General features: G+C 39.2%; 1 protein-coding gene across 2 annotated transcripts in view; it reads right to left on the minus strand.

Annotated features, from left to right (window-relative positions):
- The window catches only part of pola1 (polymerase (DNA directed), alpha 1), a 62,371-nt gene that overhangs the window by 15,017 nt on the left and 34,918 nt on the right, over window positions 1–12,436 (minus strand). Inside the window, exons 34-36 of one of the 2 annotated variants that reach the window (XM_078938990.1) lie at window positions 10,396–10,527; window positions 3,531–3,647; window positions 3,211–3,434 (exon numbers count right to left, since the gene is read on the minus strand). In XM_078938990.1, coding sequence (XP_078795116.1) covers window positions 3,345–3,434; window positions 3,531–3,647; window positions 10,396–10,527 — 339 coding nt within the window. In that variant the 3' untranslated portion in view covers window positions 3,211–3,344. Of the gene's footprint in view, window positions 1–3,210; window positions 3,435–3,530; window positions 3,648–10,395; window positions 10,528–12,436 lie in introns of those variants that run through there. The other variant, XM_004081237.5, reaches the window with a different exon arrangement.

A 12,436-nucleotide genomic window follows, 5' to 3' on the forward strand; every position in this document is an offset into this window, starting at 1 on the left:
GTACATCAATAAAACGAGGGGAGAAAAAGAGAGGGACGGAGAGGGAGGGAGAGGGGAGGAGAGAAGGAGCCAGCCAAGAGAAGACAGAATGAGAGCAGGAGCTAAAGAGGGAGGGAAAGTAAATGAAAAGAAAAGAAAGTGGGGGAATAAAAAGTGGAAAGGGAAGCAAAGTCAGGACACATTGGAGACAGGGGCGAGAGAAAAAAATAGCCCATTTGATTTAAGCACTGGGGAGGGAGGGGGGAGATGAAGAGCGAGGAAGAGAAAGAAATTTAATTTACTGAAAATATTACAAATTGCACCTGTGCATAACTCCCCCAAATTACCAACCAATCAAGGCAGAGTGCCTATTACTCTCCCATTACATGGAGATCAGATCACGCTCTGAATCTGTGTCCAGGGAGAGAGAAAAAGAGGCAGGGAGGGAGGGGAGGATGAGGCAGATGAGGGAGAGGGATGGAGGAAGAAGAGGAGACAGACTCCAGAGTCATGGAAAAAGCACAAGCAGAGAGACGGGAACGTGGGTTCACAAATGTGATGCTCAGAGCAGCTGCAGCCAGACTGAGGAGCTTCTGATGCAGAGACCAGTACAGGAGGAGGAGGAGGAGGAGGAGGGGGAGGAGGGGGGGGGGATATAAGGCCGGAGACAAACACAACAATCCAAAATCCTTTTTAAAAATGTTTTAAAAGAAAAATGTTTCAAACTGATCAACAAATTAAACACATTTTACAGTTGAATCCGGCCATTTTGCCTAAAAAATGAAGATGCTAAATTCAATAAATGAACCCTTTAATGGTACATTTTGGGATAATTTACCAGATTTCTACGTAAGCACTTTTTTCAGTCAAAACCATGGAAACACCAGGAAAAGTCTTTTTCTCTAAAGCACAAATAAAAAAAACAAAAAACTGTGGAGGAAGGTCGTTTAGTTAAAGCTCACTGGAAGAAAAAGGCTATTCCCCATCTCTGCATTTAAACAACTCAAACTCTGATTATAAATCAGTTTTCATTTTAAATTCTAAATATTTTAAACCTCTGCAGCTTCCGTAGACACAATGGGAAAGTATTTGCAGAAAACCAACAAAAGTGGATTTCTAAAGGTTTTTTTTCAAAGGAATAAGGAAGAAAATGTAGATTTTTCCAAAGTGTTACAAGATTAAAATAAAAAAACTCAGAGATGAAATGGAATAAGAGACCAGTATTTCCACAAAAGGTAAAGGCTTTTTACTTGTGCCACAAATGAACCAAAAAAATTCATGCTGAGAAATTTCTAAAACTTCATTTTTTATTAAAAAGTTAAGTCTTCTACTAGAAATGGAAAAAATGAGCAGCAAAGTAAACTTTCTAACTTCTAACTAAAAGTATAAGACCCTAGAAATAAAATAAAAGCACCGTCATAGTCTAAACAGAATAATTCCTTCGTTAGTCCTCGACTAGGAATTTTTTGCGGGATTTTTGTCATTTTGAGCAATTTATTTGAAATTTGTATTGCAAAAAATAATAATATTAAATTATAATACTCTAAGAAGGGGAGCCGGTTTAGCTCGTGCTGGCTTGCGGCGCCTTCCGTCCGTGAGACCAGGGTTCGACTCCGGGCTGCTCCCTGTTCCCTTCTCTACCTCTGTGCCGGTCCCAAGCCCGGTTTGAGAAGGTTGCGTCAGGAAGGGCATCCGGCGTAAAACATTGCCAAGTTTACCATGCGACTTGTTCGCTGTGGCGACCCCTGATGGGAGAAGCCGAAAGAGGAAGAAGATAATACTCTAAGACATTTTATTTTTGACTTGTAGAATAATAAAAGAAAAAGATTTATGTTTTTTTTATTGAGTTGGTTGAACTTTCAGTGTAACAAAGCTCCAATTTTGTTTTAATAAAGACTCATTTTACACACAGTTGGGTCATTTATTTCCATGTAAGAAAGCGGATCAAACGTGTTTAATTATACTTTATGGAAAACCAAAAACCAATATGAGAAAGAAAAAGGTACTACTTGAATTAACGTTTAATATTTTCAAGAGGAACCGCTCTTTTCAAATTAATAAACAGTATTTTCCGTGGTAAGCTAAAAAACACTGAAGGTCCTCAACTAATGAGCTGTAAGAAAGGCAAATTATTCTTAGATTTTGAAAAAAAAGTTTCAATTTTGGACCAAAAATCAACAAATGAAAAACTGCAGCCTGAGAGGTTCCCAAAGAAAGAGAAAAAGCAGAAATCCTTTTCTGCTTAACCTCTCAGAATCCATTCAGACACTTGTTTGATAAAAGCAGATGTTGACTGGAAGTAAATATTAAGAATTGATTTAATTCTACATGTTCTGCTAAACTTTCCACAGACTCCTGTAGTTCTGGTGTTTGCCATCGCTCTGTGTTTTTGTACCATTCTCACATTTTCATGTTTTTTTAAGTTAATTCATTTAACCAATATTGTTGGGAAAATACAACATACATTTGAGTCAGAGTTTTAATAAGGCTGGAAAGATGATGGAAAATAAAAAACCAATTCTTTCTGTGTCTTTTATTATTTTGTTCTCCATATGTTTAGTAGTTTATCGTGAGTTGGCTGAAGTCTCCATGTTGCACTAATCTGTATGTTAAAGAACGAGACAAAAGGATCAAACGATCCAAACGTAAATGTTCACTTTCTGATGGCTTTTTCAGATGAAAATTCCACCTTAAGACGCTGATTATTACAGTTTTTGTGAGCTACAGTAGGTAGAAACATGATAAGTTCTCAGTTAATACAGAAAGGTACAAAGAACACGTTATGAACATGTTAAGAAACTTTCTAAACTTTCTGTTTTTGACGAGTTTAGGAACTTTTTGTAAGCCTTGTAAATTCCTTTTTTTAAGGAGGCAGTGCACAGACTAAAAGCACACAGATTCGTTGTCGCCCCTTCAAGGAAGTACATCAAAAGTTTATAGAGTAAAATGTGTGGTAAAATAAAGATGGGGGGCAGGTTTTTTTGGATAGAAAAAGGGGGCATAGGCGAGTGCAGAAAACAAAATGTTGTCCTCAGCTTGCAGCTTAAAGTGCCACAGCCTCAGGCACAGCAATGCCCTCCTAAGTGGCTACAGTGACAGCAGAAATTGGCCTTCTGGTTTACAACCTGTCTCCACAGAGCTAGACGGAGCAAAGCAGCCGGAGAGGCGGGGTGTAAAGTGTGAGATTTAAAAAACTGCAAAGAGAAGCAACGCAGAGCAAAGAAGGAGTGGATAAAAAGTTGATTTAATGAACTTGACTTTAACAAACTGAAAAAAAAAGGGTTCCTCAGTGCTTTGGTTGACAAACCAAAAAAAAAAAAAGGAAGCTTTCGACTCTGAGCTTTCCAAAAACACCTGAAAGATTATTAGATTGGACATATGAGGCACATGTGACTCTGATGAGGGGAGACGGGCAGAATAAAAAAAGGATGACTGTAGCTCCATAGCACCATCAACTGGAAAAGACCCAAAGATGCTTAGGTTGACCTTTTTATTTTATTTTTTTATGATGCCTCAGTTAAAGCCTGTGCAGAGAGGTGGGCGTGGATTACCTCAGGCCTGAGTGTTGCTCTGGAGCAGGCGGGGCAGATGGGGCCGTGGCGGGAAAAGGCGATGGGCAAACGCCTGGTCCTGTTCTGGCAGGCTTGGTCCTCACACACCAACCAGCCCTGTACATCAGACACAGCATAAGGACTTACAAAAACAGTCAAACACTTTTTAAAAAAAAAAAATCCTGTACAAAATATATATATATATATATATATATATATATATATATATATATATATATATATATTTTAATTTATAAATTAATAATGTAATTTTTATCAAAACAAAGTAGAACAATGTTTAAATGTACTAAAGAAATATTTCCCACGTATGAATGTGTATGGCAGTTTATAAAGGAATTTTAATGACTTTAATTTGTGACTTTTTGGGGGGTCTGTAAAGTAAGTCCCTAAATAAGGAAGACAGAAACAGGTGGCATCACAAAAATAATTTTTACAGCAGCCTTACAACTCCCTTGTGATTACTTATTTAGAAAAACTTCTTCGTGCTGTCATTTATGTCGTCGATAAAGACGTTTTTTTAAAAGTCGGCCTAAGTGAGAAAACTTGAACGAGTGTTTGTGGTAATGAGGAAACTTGGGGAAAATGGTTTGCTTTTTATTATGTTGCTCCAATTTTTTTCCCCAATCTTAGGAGAAAAACCTCTCAGAGATGGAAAAAAAAAAGTTTGTCAAACATAAAAGCAGCGGTTTCCATCCTGTCCGTCTGCCTCTTCGGCTGCTGCGTGTCAAGGTGCTGCTCCGTCACACGGGCAGAGCAGCGGACAGCCAAAACCGCAGCAGTAAGGACCTCCCGGGGTGAGGCGCTGACCCTGGGCAGGTGCTGTGTTCGAACCCTCCCTATCTCCTCTTTCAGACGGACTCCCCCCTCTGCTTCTTATGCCCTGTCATTACTGATGGGGTGGGGGGGGGGTTTAAAGGGGAGGGGGTTAATGCCCAACTAATGACAGAGCATAAGACCCGCAGCCTTTAACGCCTTTGCTTCTCTGCTGCATCCATCTTTGCTTCCTTCCTTCCATTCACTCAAAATAAACCCCCTCTAAACCACTGCACCTGTCTTTCCACCACCACACACACACACACACACACACACACACACACACACATGCAGGCATGTGGCGTTTCTCCGATTGATTTTAGGTCTGCTTTTGTCTACTTTCTTGATCAGTTGTGAGTAGCAGGATCCAGAAATGAAATGTTGTCGTCTTCTCTGCCGTTTGTGCAGATGAAACTCGTCTTTTCTGCTGTGATCTGTTCCAAGCATCAGAATCAGCCAAAACAAAGAAAGCTGAAAACACAGAATTAGCACCAGAAGAAAGATGGGAGGAAAACTTTAGCAGGATGTTTGAGCTTGGAGCAGCTGTACAGCGACAACGACGGAGCAGAAGTCAACAAAACCAAAGTCCATTTTGGTCCATTTTTGGTTCCATAAATGGATCACAGTTTATGGAACATTTTCCACCAATCTGAGTTTTGGGTTTACTTAGTGCTGGGCTTAAAAATAAATAAATATATGAACAAACGTTGGTTTGTACTTTAAAGTAAATTGTTGCTTCTTTTAAAATACAATAAATAATTTCAGTTTTTTGTGTAACACTTCGTAATTGTATCAAAAAAGAAGTTTCAACCCTTCATTTTATTTTACGTGAGCGGAGCTTTATCAACATGTGAACTAATCAATCAAGTACACGTGTTTTGGAAGATGCACCCAAACCTCCTCTCATTTGTTTCCTCTGCCGTCGCTCCTCTAACAACAAATCTTCCTCTGCTTCGTACATCTTGTGCTCTTCCTCCTCATTCCAATCCATAAACTCTACTTCTGCACTAATTTTGTACTCTTGTTATGATGATTATCAATTATGATGTGCACAGCAGTGGGAGGGGCTTCTTGTAGAATATAAAATGTTCAGGCATGAAAGAAGAAAAAAATTGAATTATTGCCGAGAATAACCCAGAATAACCCCCCCCCCCTAAATTACCCTTATTTACATTGTAGGTTTAAAATCATCCAAAAGCGGTTTGGCCGCCGCAGGACTGGCTAAGAGGCCGTCCTAACTCGCACAAACACATGGAATCTGAGCCAATCTCTTTTAAATGAAAACCAAACAGACTCACATGTCCCAAATCAATTAAAACGGCCCAGGCTTCACAGCGTTTACCCACAAATCCCAGCTCGGGGGACAACTACCTTCACTGGCTTTTGCTTGTGTAAATCTGAGCATCATGGGACATTGCTCTATGATACAGGCACAGATGAGAACATGACACGGTTTTCATTTCGGGGGCGTACGGCATGTTTTTCAAAATCCTCAGCGCAGGATCTCAGGCATAAAGCTAATCTGTCGAAATATTCTGCAAATTAGAAATTCTTTTTAGGGGATACTTGAGGATATTTACAAAACCCGAGCTTTTATTTTGAAGGTTTGACCTCGGCCTTTCTCACATAGTATGACATGGTTTGAATCACTGTCATTGATTTAAATAAAATTCACATAAAACTTGATGTATTGTTCAACAAGTCATTTTTCTAAATTCCTTCCAAATCCAATTTTGCAGAGGTCACTAATTGGAGCAAGTTACATAAATATTGCTCTTATCTGAGCCAAGATGGACTAAAGAAATTAATCATGAATTATGACTAAAAACATACAAACAAGAAGGTTTTCTCACAGCAGAGACACGGAAAATTGTGATAAACAAAACTAAAAGAAGATTTAATGAATCCATACTAAATCTTGTGCATGAAGATCAATTCAAAAAAGAACATTTTGAACATTTAAACCCTGTTTTAATGGCTGATATTTGCATCTCTCCAAAGTGGAACGGCAAAAGCAATTGTAAATTAAAAAAAAAGGTCAAACTAAGTTATTATGATCACTGTTTACAGACTGGGGGTGTGCGATGCAACAAAAAGTACCCACAAATCCATTCTCTTCAACTTTGCTGACCCTTAAACCCATTGGCACAATAAAAAACATTAAAAACCAAGTTCAGATTAAATGCATTAGCCCCGTGAGGTACACAAAAGATTAAAAACAAGACGCACATCAGGAGTGATGCCGGGTGACGGGGGAAAAAAAAAGACATTTAATTGAGGCATTTTGCCGGAGTGACGGAGGGAGGAGGTGGGGGTGTACAATCGGACGTGGGAGAATAAAGGATCATAATTGCATAATTATAGCAGCGGATACCTGACACACTAAATGCAGACGTCAAAGGAGTTCTACATAATTTAACCAAACAGAGGCGAGACCAGGCCACGACTAGGCCCACCAAGAAACAGACCCTCCCTCTCCTTCTCTTTGTCTGCTCACTTTCTCCACCAGTTGCCTACAATTCTCTCCCTCTGATACATTGTTTGGTTTGTGATTTGGACAAATAAATAAGAAAATCATGGTGTTTTTTTCCTTCCTTCCATTTCAATCAAAAACCTCGTTTAAAAACTTCTAAAATTAAACTAAATGAATTCTAGACTTCAGAATATATTTCAAAAAAGTAAAGCCAGCAACACTGATGTCAATGGCAGTTCCTAGCGTCACTTCTATGACTATCTCCAGGAAATATTGTAGATAAACAGGCTGTTATGATGTGACGGGTGATGAGGAGAAACCTTCTCAAACTCAGGTTTAACAAGTTTAGCAAAAAAAAGATTATTTGATGGGCGATGGCGGCCCATTTGTGGACTTTCTTGACTTAATTCAACTGCAGAAGCCTTGTAGATTCTCAAAGTGTTCAGATCTTTATTTGGGAAATCCAGTTGAATGATTTGGATTATTCATGGGCATTCACACTGAAGAAATGTCCAAAATAATTGACTGCTTTAGTCTGAAACCTCTTAAGACCAGAGTTCTTGTTTGTTTTGCGTTTTATACATCGTAGTCACAGGGCCCCATCTTAGCAGAATTAACTACTGTGATAATATTACCCAAAATGTGACGTGTAAACATGTGGACAGCTCTCGTGGTCCGAGAGCGGTTCCTGTGTTCAGACCAGATATTAGTTATGGATAATTTAGGGGAAAAAATGTGGATCCCTTCAAGTGAACCAAATGTGTCCAGTCTGAACACTACCTCTTAATCTTCGATCGTGAGCAGATCTTTGTTTTCATTCTAGCACTGGCCTTTTTTTTTTTTTGAAGAAAGTTTGAATTTTGAGAATTTAAACAGGAGAGAAAAGTGTGAAAATGTTAACTTCTGTCTGAGAAAAGCCTATAAAGAGTGTAGTGGGGGGTTTTTCACTCCTAAAATCTATAACTGTAACAGATAAAGTTGACTAATATGTAGATTTCACCAATAGTGGGTTTATTTTGGAACATAATTCCGCGATAAATGAGGGAACACTGTAGATGCATTTGTTACATTTTCTTCGCTAAACCAAAATATTTAAATTTTTTAAAGCTTTCTTTATTCTTGCTACAAATTTGAAGCAGGTTGAAAAAGTTAAAACATGAACGCGTCCAAATGATAGATTTGTGCCAACGCTGGCCCATCGACTCCCATGTGGCTCCAGAGGAATCCACCATCAAACCTGCACACCCTCAACCGACAGGCCTGATTTTTTTTCCTGCTTTATCAGTCAACACTTCCAGCCGGGAGAAGAACGGACCAACAAATGGGTTTGCTTCACAAACAGACCGGCTCTCACACAGACACAAACGCATTGAAAAGAGCTCAAATGGCTCCACTTTGTACCTCCTCTGCTTAATCAAAGCTTCACCATTCAACAATTTGACCTTTTGTTCAAAATAGGATTATCACCTTCTCTGCTCTTCATTCACCCTCTCCCTCTCTCCCTCCCTCCCCTTTTCTTGTCTTGCCCCTCAGCCCGTTTCCAGGGGCGACCCGCCTGACGAGGGTAATTGCAATAATTTGTTAAATGCCATGGCAACGGTCGTTAGATGGAAAGGGTTAAAAAAAAAAGAAGGGGGAAAGCAAAGGTAGAATTTGGTGGTTCAGGAAACAAGAGTATTTCCAATTTTAGCAAAAATGAAAGTAGAAGGACGTGTGTGTGTGTGTGTGCGCGCACGTGTGTGTGTGTGTGTGATTTGAGGTTAAGCTGTGAACAAGTGTTTGCCATTTCTCAGGGTGCTGGTTTATTGATAATGGTGGGGATGAGAACGAGGAGGGGGGGAAGAAGGTAATTTCACTAATGATTAATGTCTCTGCGGTCTCAACTCAAGACGCCAGCACACAAACACACACACACACACACACTTACAATCACACACTGAGCTTTCAGTCTATCTGCCCAGACAAACAGCTCTATTTGAACTCTCCCTCGGTCTGAAAGGAATCTTTAATTACACAATATTACCCCTCTTCATTGCCCCGCTGTGTGTGCTGTATCCACTGCTGCTCAGCCCGCAGTGGTGTGTGTGTGTCTGTGTGCGAGTGTGTTGTTGCTGTGTGACGTGTAAGTATTCAGTGGTAGCAGCTGTTTCACACATCGCGACAAAGAGGCTGAGGGGGTCTCGCTCCCCTCACATTCAGCGCACTAATTGATTTCTGTTCAGCACTGTGGGATAGTTAGCACCACACACACACACACACACATTTGTACACCCACCACATTCCACTCGCTCAAGAACGAGATAATGGAAGTTAAGCGGAGATTTTATTGCACGTTCACATTAAAATATTTTAAAAATCTGCAGCCAAGATACAAAAAAAAAAAAAAAAAAAGCTCTTCTTTTCAAGGATGCTTAGACTTCTCTCCTAAACAACCGTTCTGCTTTTGATGTGAATCAAAAGAGATTATTAGACGACAATCACGGATGGTAGAACCGGCACTCTTTCTGGAGTTTTCCCCTTACGTGCACAGTGGGCCGTGTGGCTGAAAATGTCAGAGCACAGGCCTGCTGAGGTGTTCTTCATCTTTAATCCCTCCGACAGTCTCAAACACGTTAGCTGCAGACTAACTCTTCACGCAGAGTTTGGACCCTTCCACTTAGAATGGACTTTTTGTCACGTAAAACATAATTATGATTCATTTTATTTATGAGTTCATGAATTCTTTGTGCAACAGACAAACATTTTAGCTTTAAAACTCTCCCTCGTGTACCAAAGTGAGGCAAAGGTTTTGACAAGAAAGTCCCTCTGCCCCCTTAAAGCTCATCTAGGATTCAAGAAATTGAAAATTTTAGCTTTAGAAATTAAAAATAATGGTCTATTGTTACTCTTTTGCTAAGCTTTGAAGTGACCTGCTTTATTTTGAAGTAAATTGTTCTTTGCTGCTTGACTTTTGAAGTATATATCCTACTTTTTACTAAAAAATTAGAAAAACATGATGTATTTGCATTTATTAAACTTTCTTTTTAACGTGTGATTTTGAACATAATACACATTTTTCTGTTCATATTGCAGTTCTTTGGGCAAGATGGTCCCACACGACGGCTCAATAATTTGACTTAACATATAAGGAACCTAATGTCAGGGTTTTTCCATTATTTTTTCATGTCGGCTGTATGTTAGCTGTAATATTTTAACCTCCACAAAACTTAATACTGGCCCTGAGATTTTGACCATGTAGCAAATGTGGTAAATGTGAGGATGTGATAACAGGACTGAATGGCTGGCTGATTGTTAGCCAACAGCAAATAACTATACAACTTTAAAAAAAGTGTGATATCTTTTCACTTAACTAAGCTGCTCAGATTTTGGGTTTCCTGTAAAAATGTCCCACTGTGAGGGACGGTGTAAGCTTTACCAAACTAACTCAAAACATTTTCCATAGAAGAAACTATAAAGAGTATTTGTCCTCAAAAAGTTTCAGCTTCACACAACAAAAACAAAAAATATAAGATTTAATTTACAGCTAAAAGTTAGGCCTTAGCATGCAGAAGTACTCACTGAGTAGTATTTCTTAATGTGGCGCCGGATGTCCAGTAGGAGTTTGTTGCTGATGTGAACCGGGTGGTCGATGGGGCGACTCTGACAGGGAATATGACAGCACCGCATCAAACCGGGCTCCACCTTATTACCCTGGAAAAGAGAAAAGGAAATATGCAACACGGCCAAAAACAAGGGCGAGAGAGGTGCAACACCAAATGTAAAGAAAATGAGAGACAGCAGGAAAAGATGCAACATCTGGAACCATTTCACTTTTTATGGATAATACAAAGCAAGAATTTAAGAATTTCATCTAGAACCGGCTCCACAACCAACCTGAGACCCCAGAGATCCTTCTCCAAAACAGGATCTATACCGACTGAAGAAGCCAGATCAGCTTCACAAAGCTGAGGAACTTGGTATTTTTAAAGCATTACTATGATTAATTAAAATCTTTTTGTCTTGTACATTTTTTTCTTTTTTGTGTTGTTTTCTGTGTTTTGTGTTTTTTCACTTTAAATTTGTTTCAAAGGAAAAGAAGAAAATGTATAAAGTAAGAAGTTGAATTGTAATATTACCAAAAGTATTGGCTCACCCATCCAAATGCTGACTGTTTTAGTTTCAGATATGAATCTTACTACATATATAAAGGTGTAAAGGTTTTTTTCCACATCTCACAATGTGCAGCGGTGTAGACCACATGCGTTGTAACTTATTTTTGTGTCATTTTTTCATTTAGTTGTCTGATTTCTTATAAAGCCGGGTTATGTCTTGAACCAGGTCGATACTTTGCTTTAAAAATAAAGTTCAATGAATGAGGAGAGGATCTGGTTTGTGCGGTTTTCCCTTGAGAATGTGTCTACGAGTGGAAAAATAGTAAAATAACAAGCAGTGAATTACTTCTTCAAATAGGTCAAGACTAAAGTAATTTAATTCCAATTTCATCCATTAACTAAAGTAATCTAATACTTTTTTAAAGTAGTTTACACAACACTGCCCATGGAGTCAAATGGAAGCCCCATCATAATGATTTAACCTTAAAAAGGTTTTAAACCACTTTAAACACTTTAAAGCGCCAACATCAAACCTCCATGGATTCTCCTACATACTCAATGGTCATGTGATGCATGTTCAAGAACGCGTTAAATGGGCATTCTTGAACACACTTTACGGTGTTCACGCTGAACTGTCGCTACCCGATACTAGCACACGGACTCACAGTTGAAAGAAGCTTAGTGGGAAATGTCAAAGCGGTGCAAAATCTCGACCAAGGCTTTGTCTTTCACAGCTCTATTCCGATATATGAAAGACTTGGCGTCATAAAATTACAGCGGAGCACAAACCGCAGTTATTATTTCTCCTTCATGATCAATTTTTCCAAACGGCTGCCACTTCTGTCTTTTGAAAAAGACGCAATTTATACTTCACTGCCAAATCCAAGTTCAGCTGGTTTACCTTTGAATGGTTTCCTGTTTTGTACGTGAGGCCCAAAAATAGACTTAAAACCTGCGTAGCAACGCGTGAACACAAGAATTTTAAACACAGAAGCCCAAAAAGACTTTTTATTAGAAGTGGCTACTTGAATGTGTATTTCACAGCCAGAAGGTTTATCCGTGTATTTTGTTTAAATAAAATTTTCCAGTTTTGTCACATGCTGGTCCACATTGCACACGTCCCTCAGTGCAAAAGCAATGCACCCCCATGAGCCCCTGCCATTGCTCTCTTCTTGGGTCCTAATCTTGGCAAAACAGACTAATTTCTCTCCTTTCTTGTTAGCCAATACTCAAGCCGAGCTATTTTAATGCATACATCAAAGGGCTTTTATTTTTGGAAAAACAACAGCAGAGAGGGGTCAACACCTTTGTCATAATTGTCTACTGCTAATAAATATACAGTATGCATACGGAAAATCATGGCAGTCAATTTTTAACCCTGTAATCAGGAGAGCAGTCAAGTCCAATAACGGAGAAACTTGGCCATTAACTCTAAACCACCACAAAGAGCATGTCAGACGCGAAAGGTGTTAGAGCTGAAAGCACCCCGGGGCCCAGCGAAATTTAAC

This window comes from Oryzias latipes, chromosome 20, assembly GCF_053564925.1.
Source record: "Oryzias latipes strain Hd-rR chromosome 20, Olatipes_Hd-rR_3.1".
In the NCBI taxonomy this organism is placed as follows: domain Eukaryota; kingdom Metazoa; phylum Chordata; class Actinopteri; order Beloniformes; family Adrianichthyidae; genus Oryzias; species Oryzias latipes.